Here is a 16282-nt window from a genome sequence, read left to right as displayed (position 1 = left end):
CCTGTCACAGCTCTGTTGGTAACAACATTTCACTGGACGTACGCGTGAAGCAGGATGTTCTTACATGATGCTAAGTCCTCTAACGGATGCCCCCTGTTTTATCAGGAGAGACGCAAAAGTCCCGCATGCAAGTTTAGGCAAAGAGCCTCTGCCCAGTTTGCCCCATGTGAGAGAGACCAGACCGCCCTGCCGTCCCCTTGCTGTGGACCCGAAGCTTCAGGATCGGACGGCTTGGGAGCCACTTGGACAGTGTTTTATCTTGAGGAGGGAATGTGATTTTAAAAATAAGGAAGCCACCAGCCCAGTTACCCTCGGGGTTTTCAGAGAAAACCTGTGGTGTTAGCCCACAGGTGAAGGCATCTTGCCTGCTGCCTGGTGTTGTCTGGCATCTTCAAGCTGTTCCAGCATCTATATGCACAATACGCCTTTGAAGATGGCTGACTGCATGGCCTGGGGGTGACTTTTGTGGCCATTGAGAAGCAGACTCTCTCTCTCTCTCTTTTTTTTTTTTTCTTACGACATCCTAGGAAGTTCTGGTTTTCCCCGGTAGGAGACTTAATAAACATTTCATCCTAGCATCCCCCTCAGTTACATTTGGGATGAAGTAATGCTGGGGGGAGGGGGATATCAAAACATCTCTTTGAAAAACAAAAATAAAAATGCTCACGTCTATTCCTTCATCCAGACACAGGCTTTGGCGCATTATCTCTCCATCCTGTTTCAATACTGAGCTCAGAAGCCTGAAAATCAACACACCCCCACCTGGAGAAAGACGCCAACCCCCAACACTTCCCAGGCCCCTGAGGACCCCTCCCCCACTAGTACAACCCTTCACCTCAATTCCCAACGTCCCATTTAGCTGCTGATCACCACGCGGTGGGTTCTGCGATGGGCAGGAAGGTGTCGGGGCTCTGCCTTTATTTACCACATCTTTCGAGTTGCTCCTCGTGTCCTGCAGGCTGCCCGTCTCCTCCCCTTGTGCCTTTCTTTGAAATATTGGGAGCCATTCCCTGACCCAGCGCTGTGTGCCAGACCCTCAGCTCCCAGCAGACTGTGGGTTGCGGTCAATATGATCCCTGATGTGGCCGATGGGTTTTCTCTCCACCCGCGCCCTCTCCATGGCTCCTGGTAGATGGTTTACAGGATCAAAGGTTTGGCCATGGCAAAACCTAGGCAACTCCGAGAAGACTTGGCCCTGCTCCTCAGTGTCCCACAGAAATGGCACTCACTCAGTCTTCCTCTGGGCGGCAAAGGGCTACCTAAAGCCCTCACGGTCCCACATGCCCCGGGCCTGGCACCATGGTTCGTACTCCACAGACGCTTACTCAGCAACTGACTGAAAGAGGACACCTCCCGCCAAGAAGGAAATTTCTTTTCAATGATCCCTTATAGCAGGGGTGGGGAACCTTTCTTCTGCCAAGGGCTCTTTGGATATTTATAACATCATTCGAGGGTCATACAAAATGATCACCTTGAAAACGAGCCTGCTATACTTGGTCAAACATTTAATGAACTCACCCCTAATGCCTTGGTAGGGCCAGGCCAGATGATTTCGGGGGCCTTATACTCCTGTAGGCTGGACATTGCCCACACCTGCCTTATTTATATATATATATATATATATATATATATATATATATATATATATATATATATATATATATATATATATATATATATAAAAGTTTAAGTGACCAGCTGACCGTACATATGATGTTCACTGACCACCAGGGGGCAGACACTCAACGCAGGAGCTGCCGAGCTGCGGTGACTTGTCAGCGGTAGTTCTTGGGTGGCGCACCCTGGAACCGGAGAGGAGGGAGCCTGATTCCTTGCAGGGCTGAGCTATTCCACGTTCAGTCATGGGTTATGTTGTTGCGACACTGCTGGCCCTGAATCTGGTTTACTGCCGAGCTGTGTTGAACTGGCAGCAGCAGTTCTTGGGTGACACACCCCAGAACCAAAGAGGAGGGAGCCTGATTCCTTTCAATGTGCACGAATCTGTGCACTGGGCCACTAGTCTATAATAATTAAAGCATAATATGCTAATTAGACCGGATGTCCTTTTGGACGACCTTCTGGACAAAGCTGGGGCTGCAAGGGAAGCCTGGGTCCCGGAAGGGCTCTTCTTGCACAAAGTTCATGCATCGGGCCTCTAGTATGATAATATTCCTGCCACTGTCCACTGTGTTTCACCCAGGAGTTGTTAGTACCTCCCCCAGATGAAGAGACAGCATGGTGGGCCTGGTCAGCATGGCTCAGTGATTGAGTGTTGACCTATGAACTGGGAGGTCATGGTTCAATTCCTGGTCAGGACACATGCCAGGGTTGTGGACTCAATCCCCAGTTGGGGGTGTGCAGGAGGCAGCTGATTGATGATTCTCTCTCATCATTGATGTTTCTCTCTCTTCCTTCCTCTCCCTACCTCTCTAAAATCAATAAAAATATATTTTTTTAAAGAGAGAGAGAGACAGTGTGGCTGAAAACACAACAGTTCACCTGGAGGGTGGATTTTACTGCTCTGAGGTTTGCACTTTAATGAGCAGCAGCCTGTCCACTCACGGTATCACGTCCCGTCAGCCCCTGCAGGCCAAGGCCACAAGGAGACCTGCCTGCCTGCTGTGGCAATGGGGGCATGTGCCTCTCCTGTAAAACTCAAGAGACAGTGTCAAGGCTGAGGCGATCGGACAAGTTCGCTAGTTCCTCCAGAGACCTCAGAAGAAATGCTACGTATTAAGATTTGGAACAGCTGGTACCCCCTGACATCAGGGAGGGGTGGGTACAGCACCCAGGGGGGGCAATTTTCTTCGGGTTCTAGGTGGGGCAGCCCCTCTGAGTCAGCTCCCAAAGCTGAAGGCAGCATTCTGCAGGCCTCTGCAGTGGAACATGGAGAGGGACAGCCCTGGCCGGAGTGGCTCAGTGGTTAAAGCGTCAGCCTGAGCACTGGCGGGTCACACGTTCGATTTCCAGTCAAGGGCATGTACCTTGGTTGCAGATTCAACCCCTGGTCCAGGGCCGGTCGGGGTGTGTGTGGGGGGGGGAAGGAGTGGGGGGGCAACTAATCAATGTGTCCCTCTCACAGTGATGTTTTTCTCTCTCTCTCCCCCTTCTACCCTGGCTAAAAATCAATGGAAAAAATATCCTCACTCCTTGAGGATTGAAAAAAAGTAAGAAGGAGAGGGACCAATGGTGTCTGGGGACTCACTTTTTATTTCAGCGGCAGGGACTCACACCGAGTCACTGGCAGGGGAGGGGACAGGACATTTGGTCCCTAAGGCATGGACACCAGGCCTGCTGACCACATCCATTCTCTCTCCTTTGTGATGGGGCGAAAGGCACTGACACCTACTGTGTGCCTTCACAAGTCTTTGCAATTAATGTCCAGGACCATCCATTATATTTCAAGAATGGCTGCTATTTATGAAATTTACAAGAGCATAGCCAAAACATGGTGCCGAGCACTCTCTCATCGTCTCTACAAAAGCCTTGCAAGGGAATGCCATCCTCGTCTTGAGGGTGAGGAGGAGGAGGCTGAGAGTAAACCACCCATGTAGCCAGCCAGTGGTGATGCTGGAATCAGACACCAGGCTCTGCCAGACTCCAAAACCCCGCTCTAGCCACCGTGCAACACCACCTTCACGCGTATCGGTCATTTTTCCGCAGGTCCCTCTCGCCCCATTCCTCTCTACCCCCTTAGGAAGGGCTGGAGTGGAACTGGAGCGGCCCTGACCGTGGGCTATGGATGCCAAGGGCACCGGCTGGTTCATCTTTCAGCTCCATCCAAACCCTTCCTCCTCTTCTACCCGATCCAGGTGAAGTACCTCTTCCTTCAGATCCCTCCCCAGGGGCCGGGAGGAAGTACGCTCCTCTGACCTAGCCTAGGACTGGATAACACTGGCACCCACTGTTTCCTCCCGACCAGCATCAGGGAGCTACTTGTGGGCCACGCTCCCTTCGGCTGTGGGTTGGTGGCCCTGCCACTAGCACGCCTCTGTTAGCTAAATGAATGAATACATGAATAGTCACCCTTTTCAGGGCTCCCAGAGGTGAATCAACTTAGCCACTCACCCCCAATCACAATCAGGGCTCAGAACTCCTCCGACATTAAAACGAGAGGCTGTTGGTGGTAACCTCAACCGAGATTACTCAACCTGGGGGGAGGTTTCTCTCTTGACCAAGAGCAGAATGTTCTCGGTAAGAGGAAATGAATTCACAGCCTGTCGCCCGGAATCAACACCTCTGTAAGGACTTTTCTGGACCTCGCCGGGGCCGGGGCCCTGTACAAAGGGCCACTCATAGGAAGGGGCGCTTAGTGCTTGAAGAGCCAAGTGACAAAGCCTGCTTTGGAAGTGCTGCCCCACAAAGCATCCCTCCAGGCGGCGGACTGTTCGGGAAACACAGGCCATCTGCCGGGAAACCGAGCCTCTGCTTGACTCACGGCCGTCAGCTGAGCAGGCCCCGATTTTGCAAGAGTGAGCGGAGGAGCCCGTTTGGATCTGACCTCACTGTCCACCCAGGCGGCTCGCAGACAGTCCAGCTGTGAGCCCAGGAGGATGAGGCCCTGCAGGAATGTGCAGAATGTGCTGCGTGTGTTTCCACGAGCTGCCCGTGGCCTTGATCCTAAGCCTGGCTTGGGAGTTTGAAATGTACACCCTTCTCAGGGCTCCCGGCAGTAGGTTTGTAAAAAAGTAATTGTTCTTAGCTAGGGGGATCTCTGACTCTCCCTAGCAGCTCTTCCCTGCTTGATCCCACGAATGGGAAATTCAGGCGGCAAACTTTGTCTCCAGAGCATATTTCTGATGTCTGTTTGGTTTAGTGCAGGGGTCCTCAAACTTTTTAAACAGGGGGCCAGTTCACTGTCCCTCAAACCGTTGGAGGGCCGGACTATAGTTCAAAAAAAAAAACTATGAACAAATTCCTATGCACACTGCACATATCTTATTTTGAAGTAAAAAAACAAAACGGGAACAAATACAATATTTGTATTTGCATGTGGCCCGCGGGCCGTAGTTTGAGGACCCCTGTTTTAGTGTCTCCCCAGGTGCCCATCAGACACATTAAATTGGTTGTCCCACTAGTACCTCAGCCTCACAGTGTCTATGACAGAGTGTATACACTCCTGCTCCTTCTCAGCAAATTGGTTCCTAACCTCTCGTCCCTCCTCCCTGAGTTCTATCATCTGCTTATCATGTCATTCTTGCCCAAAGGCTTGGGTCACTGAGTTTCTTCCCGCTCCTCCTGCCACATGTTTACTATGTACTGACCATGTGTTCTTTTAAGTGATAAAGATGGACGGCATGGGTCCATGGGTCCTCCTCTCTTCTCTAAAGGGCAAGAGGTACACAAATAAGGAAACTATAGGAGAAAGACTAGCCACAGCAATCTTGGAAAAGAACATAGTAGGACTCACACGTCCTGATTTCAACGCTTATTACAAAGCTACCAGTCAAGATACTTTAATACTGGCATAAGAATAGATGTACAGATTAAGGAATAGAATGAAGACTCCAGAAATAAACCCATATATATTCAAGTTAACTCCAAATAAATCAGAGGCCTAAATGCAGGAGCTAAAATAATGCAACTGTAGGAAGAAAGCGTAAGAGTAAATCTTTGTAGCCTTAGATTAGGCAATCTTCCTAGGCAACAAAAGAAAAAAAAAATAGGTAACTTGGACTTCATCAAAACTTTAAAAGTTTGTGCTTCAATTGATACTAACAAGAGATTGAAAAGATGTGTGGCTCAGTGTTTGAGCTTTGACCTATGAACCAGGAGCTCATGGTTTGATTCCTGGTCAGGGCACATGCCCAGGTTGTGAGCTCAATCCCCAGGGTGGGGTGTGCAGGAGGCAGCTGATCAATGATCTTCTCTCATCATTGATGTTTCTCTCTCTCTTTCCCTCTCTCTTCCTCTCTGAAATCAATAAAAATAGATTTTTTTTAAAAAGAAATTGAAAAGACAACCCATAGAATGGAAGGAATATTTGCAATTCATACATCTGATAAAGATCTAGGGTCTAGGTTTTAGATTATACAAAGAATCCTATCTTATAAAAGGCTAATATTCAAATAGACCAAATGGTGGGATAACCGAACAACCGGTCACTATGATGTGCGCTGACCACCAGGGGGTGTGCATGGAACATGGTGGGTGTTGGCCGTGGCAGGATCATGCAGTAGGTGAGCGTGGGTGCCAGACCAGGGCTGGGTGCCAGTTGCTGTCATTTGGGCAAGCCTCTGGTGGTTACTGAAAGTTCTTTGCTCCCATGTGCCACAGTCCCGTCTGGTGCCGGCCCCAAATGCCCCTCAGGGCTTCTCTACCTCGCCCTGCTCCTGAGGGGCAATCGGGGCAGCAGCCACCACTCACACCTGCTGAAGGTGCTGGCCCCGCTCGCACCCACTGCTGGTGCCAGCCCCAATTGCTCTGTGCTGTCAGTGGGTGCGAGCGGGGCCACAGCCATCAGTGCGTGGGAACGGCGATGGCGGGAGCAGGGCTGCTGGCAGACAGGGGATCAGGGCTGCAATGTGAGGGGCTAGGCGGGGGCGCAGAGGATGAGCCAAGACCCGCCCCTGTGCCCACCGCAGCCTTGCGGCCCACAGTTCCTTTCAAGGTGCACAAATGCATGCACTGGACCCCTAGTTCAACAATAAAAGGACAACCCGATTTTAAAAGGAGAAAAGAATATGAATAGACATTTCTCCAAAGAAGAGATACAAATGGCCAATAAGCACATGAAAACATGTTCAACATCCTTAGGCATTAAGGAAATGCAAATCAGAAAATAGCTAGTATTAAAAACAAACGGAAAATAACAAGAGTGGGCAAGGATGTAAAGAAATCAGAACTCCTGTGCATTGTTGGTAGGGATTAAAATGATACAACCACTTTGGAAAACAGTTGGCAGTTCCTCAAAAAGTTAAACATCGTTACCATAGGACCCAGCCATTCCCCTCCTAGAGAAATAAAAACATATGTCCCCACAAAGACCTGTACATGAATGTTCACAACAACTTTATTTAGAGTAGCCCCAAACTAGAAACAACCCAAATGTCCATCAATTGGTGAATGGATAAGCAAAATGTTTTATATCCATACTAGAGCCCGATGCACAGAATTTGTGCAAGGGTCTTGGCCCTCACAGCCCCTGCTGCCTCGGCCCTTGCAGCCCTGTGGCTTCATCTGGAAGTTCATCCGGGTGGTCGTTCTAATTAGCATATTAGCTCTTTATTATATAGGCTAGCAGAATATTATTCAGCCATAAAAAGGAATGAAATTCTACACATGCTACAACATGGATGAACCTTGAAAACATTATGCTAAGTGAAAGAAGTCAGACACAAAAGGCCGCATATTATATGATGACATTTATGTGAAATACCCAGAAGAGGCAAACCCATAAAGCAGCAGTTCTCAACCTGTGGGTCATGACCCCTCTGAGGGTCGAACAACCCTTTCACAGGGGTTGCCTATCGGAAAACACATATATAATTACATATTGTTTTTGTGATTAATCACTATGCTTTAATTATGTTCAATTTGTACCAATGAAATTGGGGGTCACAACATGAGGAACTGTATTAAAGGGTCGCGGCATTAGGAAGGTTGAGAACCACTGCCATAGAGGCAGAAAGCAGATTAGTGGTTGCCAGGGGATCAGGGAGAAGAAATATGAACCCCTGCAAATGGTTTGGGAGTTTGGGAAAGGAGGGTGATGAAATAATGTTCTAAAATTGTGCCGTAGCTGGTTTGGGTCAGAGGATAGAGTGTCAGCCTGTGGGCTGAAGGGTCCCGGGTTCGATTCCGGTCAAGCGTACATGCCTGGGCTGCAGGCTTGATCTCCAGTGTGGGGCATGCAGGAGGCAGCTGATCCAGGATTCTCTTTGATCATTGATGTTTCTATCTCGCCCTCTCCCTTCCTCTCTGAAATCAATAAAAATATATATATTTTTTTAAATAAAAATAAATAAAATTGACCCTGGTGACGGCTGCACAACTCTATATATACATATACTAAAAACCACTACATTGTTCAATTTAAAGGGGTTAGGTCTATGGTATGTGAATTATATATCAACAACAGTGATGAACGTTGTAAGAGGTGAATAATAAGAACCCAGGAAATGAAAGAATGAAAATCAGGAAATCCCTGGCTGCAAGTCTTGCTGGCTCTTATTCCCCAAAATCTGACCTCATCACTCCTTCTGTTGTCACTCACCACACAGTCTCTTTCCCTCCTGCCTTGTCCCATAACCTAGATTCATATGGTGTCCTCCTCATTGACTTTTCTGACAACCACTGTTCATGGCCTGCCCACTCCCACTTTCTATTATTGCCTACAACCCACAGAAAAAAGGTCCCCCTCCCCCACTCAACACGGACTCGTCCTTCTCCCGAATTTCCTGCCACTCCCCAACGCACTCCCCGGCCTCCAGCGAGCCTTCCCGGCCCTGCCCAGACCGCTTCCCACATAATTCTAGGTGGTTTGCATTTCCGTGCAGCCTTTCTCTCCCGAACTGCCCTTCCCTGCCTGACACCTTGTCCAACCAACCTCACCATTGTTCACTGCCAAGATCAAGTCCCATCTTCCCCACAGGCTTTTTCTGGATCCCAACGGAATCTCATCTCCAAACTCTGAGCAGCAGATAACAAATGGTGTGAGCGGCTCAGGACACGCAGTTTTCCTCATACGTTCTTTTATGTAGACAGGGTACTTATTCTGAGTTGTGATCCCCTGGCTGTTGTGCTCAGTCATTAGAGGCATAGGCTCTGAGGGTGAGCTGCCCAAATCTAAGTCTCGCCATTGCCATTTGCTTGTGCTGTGCCTGTGTGTCAGTTACTAAACCTCTCTGAACATCTTTACTCCTCTGTAAAATACAAATAGTTGTGCCCTTGTAATTCTGTTGTGCAGATTAAGTGAAGCAGGGCTTGGAAAGAGCTGGACACGTGCTAAGTGCTCAGTAAATGTTCGCTGTTATCACCGCGTTACTGCCATTCACGCCACCCATGCAGAATCTAGTTCCCTTAGCTTTACAGACTCAGGCATGTAACCTTATGAGGGGGCGATCCAGCTCAGATGAAACTGTTCCACATTACCCAAACTCACAAGAGGCCAGGAAACCAACTCGTTTATTTAGAACAGGATGTGGTTCCCACCGCTTCAGAGAAGGCATGTCCGTCTCAAGCGTGAAATACCTGAGACATTATTTGGTGCACGTGCAACACAGGAGAAGGGCGAGGCGTTGGGTGAGTCACTTCCAGGCTGTGATAGAACAGCCATCTCTGAGTCATCACAGCATCACTGTCATTGGGATCAGAATCCCACGTGATCAGATATGACATCTTGCCTACTAGCTGCAAGCTGGGGTAACGTTGCCTTGCCTCACTCGCACAGCCGTTTCTCAAGAAATATTTGTTCAATACATGAATTCCTCGGGCAAGGCAGGTCTGACAACATCAGACCCTTCGGGCAGGATTCACTGGGTCCCCGCGTGGCTTATATGAGTCATGTTTTATTCCCCCAGATAGAGACACCTTGATGAATTGCAGGAAACACTCTTTTCTCATCGGTCACATGTTTACACGTATCCTAGCATGCCCCCCTGCCCCGCTTCCCATCTGTTTTCTATGTAACTGGCATTCCCCAGCATGCTACAAAAGTCACAATGACAGTCATTACCCAGTGACATTCCCTCTGCACAGGGGTCAAGAGCACATCTTCCTCCGGAAAAGTGGTTATCCTTTTGGTAGGTTTGTTGTTTTGGGCCTCCCTTCTCCCTCCCCGCTCCATCCCTCCCGCCCCCGTGCATGCAATTTAGTGTTGCATGAACAAGTTCAGTTCGCAGGTCCTCAGACAGCTAGGTGAATGAGGTGGCCAGGCCTGCAGGTCTCCCTGTGGACCTGGCTTGATTCCAGCTGGATTGCCCTCAAAGGACAAGCCAGGCTCCCCCAGGGCAGAGGCAGTGGGCCAGGAGAATAGGAGCGTCCACCCACACCCTATGCCGAACCTGAACGGAGTGCCTGCCCGGACTGGCCCGCTGTGGGCAGGCTGGCTGGTGGGTGCTTGGGTGAGACCCAAGGGAAGGAAGCAACCAGCTCTACTTCCTGCCTTGGATGAACTTGGCACATCATTCCTGTTGTTCCCTAACCTGGCTCCATCTCTCACAGCCCTCCGATAAAATGCCTGGTCACTTTCCTTTCCCCAAGTTTCCAGAAATCAGCAGGGAAAGGGTTCACACGTGCAATCGAAAGCTGTGTTGGTGTTTGCTCATCCCATGGGAATCCTAAAACTTATTCTTGGCTTTAGAAGTACCTGCCCCACCCGCCTCGTCCCTAATTCACCTCCCCACCAATCATGTGATTCTTTTCCAACAAAACCGCTCTCACTGAGAGGTGAGAGGTGTCAGGGTCTTAAATCAGATTTCTCAAGTGAGTGCCACAAGGGTAGTGCTAAGTATGCCCGTCTTCTCTCTCTCTCTGGCCTCCCCTATAACATTTCCACAAGTTCTAACCTGGCGTGCCTACTTTTCGAAGCCAGAAATATGACAAATATTCAGATAAGCCCGTGGAATTCAAAGCACAGGTGTGCGGCCGGGCTGGTGCGGCGTTCAGAACGTGCTTTCAGGTTAGGTGTGCACACTCCGAGGCTGCACCTAGCGCCGCACCAAGCATTCCGGACATGCTGAGGTGCCATTTGGGGAATGAATGGACGAATCCGATCATAATGCACTGCGGTATCTTCATTCTTAAAGGAATATTACAGTACGCATTCAGTGTAAAGAATTGCTTACACCTCTTAACATATTTGTGTTTTCATGTTTAAAGAACGTTCATGTTTAAAGAGCTTGTGGTTGGAGTTAAACCCATTTCAGAAGCCCAATTCTGTTGTATCCTGAAGATAATAGTAAGTAATGTAAGGAGTTGTGGTGATGAATGGGGTAACTGACAGTCCTAGAAGGTGGTGGGGAACGGGAATGGGAGAGAGGAGGGCGGTGCGCGATGGAGAGCTGCTTTCGCATTTGCTCACCCCCGTGGGAATCTTGAGACTTCAGAGGCCTGAGAAAGAGAGAGGGGGCTGCATAACTCTGCTCAGCCAGGGTTCCTCCCTATGCTCGCAGTCCTGACTTAGCCATCTCATGCATGGATACTTTTTAAAAATGTGCTTTTTGTCCTTGCCGGTGTGGTTCAGTGGACAGAGCATCGGCCCAAGCACTGGAAGGGTAGCAGGTTCGATTCCCAGGCAAGGGCAGTACCTGGGTTGCAGGTTCGATCACTGGCTCCCGTGGGGGCGCAGGAGGGAGGTAACCCATCGATGTGTCTCTCTTACATCCATGTTTCTCTCTTTCTCCCTCTCCCTCCCTCCCTCTCTCTTCTCACTCCCTTCCAGTCTCTCTAAAAATCAATGGAAAAAATATCCTTGCGTGAGGATAACAACAACAAAAAAAGTGCTTTTCTATATTCAATGCTATTTTGGATCCCATACACCAGTGGTCGGCAAACCCATTAGTCAACAGAGCCAGACATCAACAGTACAACGGTTGAAATTTCTTTTGAGAGCCAAATATTTTAAACTTAAACTATATAGGTAGGTACATTGTTATTAAACTTCATTAGGGTACTCCTCAGGCTTGGGAAGAGCCACACTCAATAGGCCAAAGAGCCGCATGTGGCTCACGAGCCGAGCCGCAGTTTGCCGACCACGGCCCTACACCAAGTGAAATGCTAGGCCTCCCTCCCAAGCTCTAACAGACCTGACCTTTACGAAACACTCGGCTGATGCCACAAAAACTCTTAGCAACCCATGAAGATTTCAGGGCCTCCGAAACTGGCAAGGGTTTCGGGGAAATCACAGGAAAAGTTGCTTGCCGCATGATTAATCCTGGATGGACTGGTCCGGGAAGAGCACAGGACTTTGCAGCAAGCAGCGGCCTGCAGGATCTCGCCCAAAAAGCAATCCTGAAGTGCGTCCTTTTGGATGAGGTTTCAGAGTGAGGGTGGGGCTGACCATTGAGGGAAATGCCAGATGTGTGGACAACGGAGGGCCTTTGAACCCTCTGACTCCACGGAGACAACACATGGGACCAGATTATAAAACTGACCCGGAGCATAACAACACTAGATGAGGGAGGCCCAGTAGGGAGCAGGATCCTGGGGGAAAGATAATAAAATTCATCACCATAATTACCCCCAGCCCTGCTCCTCAACCTGAGCCAACAACAGCTCAGCTCAATGAAGCTATTCATCCTGATTCCAGTCGCCTCCCTCATTATCCTCAGACAAAAACCCTCGGGGCCTCAGCTCCTAGCCAGCAGGCCAGCAAAGCAGCATCCACACACAGCCACCCTCACCCATAGCCCGGGGGCTTGTCTTTAGCAGTCCCTGGCAGTTTTTTCAGAGGAGGCTTCCTGCCAGCCACCCTTCGGGAGTACCTCTGACACTCAGGAACCGGCTTCGGGATAATTACACCTTAACCCTCCCCTGGAGCAAACAGAGGATGCCGCCCAGCTGCCGGCTCCAGCCCCATCCCCTCCATCCCCCTGAGCAGGGCTGGGATTGGCGACCTCCCACACCTTGCCCTGGTGAGCTCAACACGGTATCATCTGCACACTGTCTCGCCAAAAAGGAAATGTAACGGAACCGCAGAGTCGTGTATATTACAGGGAAAAGAGAAGTGACAAAGATAGGGCCCCCACGAATACCCCGCGGGCCTGCGGAGAGGGTTGCTCCATCTCGGAAGCAGACAGCTGGGCACAGAGCACCATCTCCTGTGTCACTCCCCCCACCCCCCTCCCGGCTGGGTATTTCTGTCCTTGCATGGAATTGCAGGAGCCTCCTCCCTCCAGCCACTCCCTATGAGGATTCCTCTGGCACTGGGATCCTCAGTTTGGAAAATCTAAGAGTTTACCTTCAGAGCACAGCCCAGCAGCCTCCAGTTCCAAAGCTCTCTAGTTAGATGCGAATCTCTTCTACCAATATTGAGTGAGCAACTACTACGCGCTGGACATTGCTGTGTCCTTGGGAACTTAGATTCTTTGGGGAAAACAGATGATAAAAACCCAAGAAAAGAAGTAAAATATTGACAAACATACTGGGATGCCACCAACTGGGCAGAAAGGTAAGGTATGAGAGGAGGACGAGCGAGCAAGAAGAGGGACAGGGAATGGAACGATGCAGATGACCAGGTAGGCAGTGCCCCCATCATCAGACCTAACATACCTGAAGTCTGAGGACTCACCAACACTCATGGGCATCATTGCACAAACTCAACACAGGGTCTCCAACCAACGTAAACCTCCAGTCCCAGCCACCCTCCATTCCCTCCTGCTACTGGGAGCCCTCCACTCCGTCCTTCCCTCCCACAGGATCCTCAATACAGAGGGTCCCCAGGGATGCGCCCTGAGTGTGTCTGGGGGCGCACAAGTTGGCAGCCCCCAGAGGGAGAGCATCATTCACAGGGGGAATCCTCCCCCCAGGCCGGCACTCCTGGATGTCCCTCCCCATCCCCGGAGCCCAGTCTCCTTGGAGGGAGGCCACGGCATTCCTCCAATCCACGGCCCTGTAGGGAAGCCCAGTCCTGGCCAGGGAAGGCTCCTGCTGTTACCCGTCACCCGCCACCCTTTCTCCTGTGAGCCGAGCTGAGCAGGGCATGCCAGGAGGTGGGCTGTCCGTGAGGGAGACCCCTTTACTCCTCGTTTCTGCCGCCTGTGGATTCGGGGTCTCCTCCTCGCACCCCATTCAGCTCTTTCTTTGGGACCCGGCACCAGCTCAGCGCTGCCTCCCCTTCTCCCGGGTCCTCCAGACTCGCAGGCACACCCTCCCCGCGCCCCTCTGCTCTCCTAGGCAACCTCAAAACACCAGGCCCGGGCACTCCCGCGGGTCGGCCCAGGTCCTCACCAGCAGCCGCGGGGAGGGAGCGGGTCTTACCTCCTGTCCGAGCCCAGAGCAATGCACTCCCCAAAACCAGCAGCAGCACCCGCGCCTTCCACATCTTCTCGGGCAGCCTGTTCCCCTCGGCCGGCGAGCAGCTAGTTTCTGGGAAGCTTCGCAGGCCCGCGCCTGGAGGAGCGCGAAAGGGGGGACTGGAAGGCGGGGAGCAAAAGTCCCAGGGCAAGAGGGGTCCCCCAGCTTCCTCCGGCGGCCGGGCAGTCAGCGGAGCGAACTTGGCAGCTGGGAACTTTGGGAGCGGAGCGGGCATTTATGGGTGCGGGGAGGCGGGAGCGCCCGCGGTAAGGTGGTCTCCGCGGGGCCACTAGGACCGCCCTCCCGCTCTGTTTGGCCGCGCGAACGCGATGACCTCAGGCCAGGTTTAAAGTTACAGGGCGGCCGCTGCGGGCTTTGCCAAGGCGGTGGAGGGACCCCCCCCACCCCCCTCCCCGCCCTGGCAACCTCGGCGTTTACTCTGTTCCCCAACAGGAAGGAAAGGGGGTACGTGCAATAAGCAAGTTATTTAAAAAAATGTGTTTAAACTTTATTTATTCTGTTTTTTAAGTGCAAGGCACAAGCCTAGTTTTTTTTTTTTTTTTCTTGTTATGAGAAGTAAACGGTGCCTTGTGTGGCCAGTAATTTTAGAACCAAGCATGGGATTGTTCTTGTAAATATTGAATTTGATGGCTTTCAAAAAAAAGGGGCCGTCCTCGTCTGGGTGGGCCCGAGGAGGCTAAATTGCGCCCTTGTCCTGAAGGGACCAGAGCGGGTGGGCTGGGGGTGGGTGGGGGAGGCCGCGGAGAGCTGGCGGGAGCTTGGCAGGGTTGGTGGCTTTGGCAGTTTGGGGGCGGGGGAGGCTGAGCTGGAGGTGCGTCCTCTGACTTTGGAGGCCTGGCTGGGAGGCTGGGGCCGGTGGATGCACACGGGCAGCTTACCTGGTCACAAACCTGTGTCCACTATTTAGGGTTTTTTAAAAATTGTGTTTGTTTGCTTGTTTGTTTTTTGTTTGTTTGTTTGTTTAAAGAGACTGAAAGGGAAAGGGAGAGACAGAAACATCAATGTGAGAGACACACACCCATTGGTTGCCTCCCTCATGCACCCGAGGTACCTGCCCTTGACTGGAATCGAACCCAGTAGCCGTCAGTCCACAGGCCGACGCTCTATCCACTGAGCCAAACGGGCTAGAGGGCTACAACTAGAGTTTTTACCTTATTTCCTTCTGAACTGTTGGGATTTTTTTTGTTGTTTTTTTTTTAAGGAGAGGCATTGGGGTGGTAGCCTCTGCCCCACTTTCAGATGCCACTCATTTCATTTTAACAAAAAAACCTGAAAGAATGCCCTCAAGCTCCACCCTGGGGTGAAAATGGGCTGTTTTCAGATCCTTACCGCAGACTTACTTATGCAAATTTGCTTCGTCATAAGAATCACAAGGGGAGACGGCTACAAAAGCTCAGATTCCTGCCCCCCCTTCTCATTACCAAGACCCTTTGGGAATTCATATTTGAAGCCAGTGTCCCTGGAGAACTAACTGGTCCAAAGGGATATTTTCTGTTGGTTAAATGCAGGTGCAGCCTCTGTGGGTCTGGGGGCGGGGGATCTGCGTTTCAAAGATCTCCCAGGTGACGCCCCGAGGCCTGAAGTAGGAGAGGAAGGGCAAGGAGAGTCCAGGTGTTGGAAACCTAAAGAGAAAATTGGGGATAGAGAAGGTAGTATGAACCGACTTGTCCATCTTGCTGCCATCTTATTATTGTTGCTGCATGTTCAGGGATGTTTGTTGCACAGACCGAATGGCGCAGGTATTGCCTGTAGAGTCTGCTAGGTGGAGAAGAGATGCACGTCCACTCCAAAGTCAAGACAATAAAGACGCCTTCAGGGGGAATGGAGACCAAGTGGAGCCTGGGTGGGAGGTGGGCTAAATGCAGCTGATTCAGAGGTTACCTGGGCCAGGTTACTGTTAAAGGACACCTCCCCCACCCCCTGCACCAGGTCCCTGCCCTCCAGGTGTTGTAGGCACCACGAATTTGGTGAGGTCAGACGAAACCTGGGTTCAGCAACCTCGGTACTTGGGTTCTGGCTAGGAAAGAATTCAAAGTCCAGACCCAAACTGTAAGAGAACGTTTCTCAGGTAAATTATAGAGGTAGGGCCCTGACCGGTTTGGCTCAGTGGATAGAGCATTGGCCTGTGGACTGAAGGGTCCCAGGTTCGATTCCAGTCGGGGGCATGTACCTTGGTTGCGGGCACATCTCCAGTAGGGAGTGTGCAGGAGGCAGCTGGTCGATGTTTCTCACTCATCGATGTTTCTAACTCTCTATTCCTCTCCCTTCCTCTCTGTACAAAATCAATAAAATATATTTTAAAAAA

At 50.8% G+C, this 16282-nt stretch overlaps 1 protein-coding gene across 2 annotated transcripts in view; it reads right to left on the bottom strand.

Moving 5' to 3' along the window:
• PDPN (podoplanin) overlaps positions 1-14285 on the bottom strand; it is a 30721-nt gene extending 16436 nt beyond the window's left edge. The window contains exon 1 of one of the 2 annotated variants that reach the window (XM_036351584.1): positions 13921-14285. In XM_036351584.1, the coding sequence (XP_036207477.1) occupies positions 13921-14191 (271 nt within the window). In that variant the 5' untranslated portion in view covers positions 14192-14285. The remainder of the gene's footprint in view (positions 1-13920) is intronic. The other variant, XM_036351583.1, reaches the window with a different exon arrangement.
• Positions 14286-16282: the final 1997 nt, after the last annotated feature.

Source organism: Myotis myotis, unplaced genomic scaffold, assembly GCF_014108235.1.
Source record: "Myotis myotis isolate mMyoMyo1 unplaced genomic scaffold, mMyoMyo1.p scaffold_m19_p_2, whole genome shotgun sequence".
In the NCBI taxonomy this organism is placed as follows: Eukaryota; Metazoa; Chordata; class Mammalia; order Chiroptera; family Vespertilionidae; genus Myotis; species Myotis myotis.
This window is presented reverse-complemented; position numbering and strand designations above follow the sequence as displayed.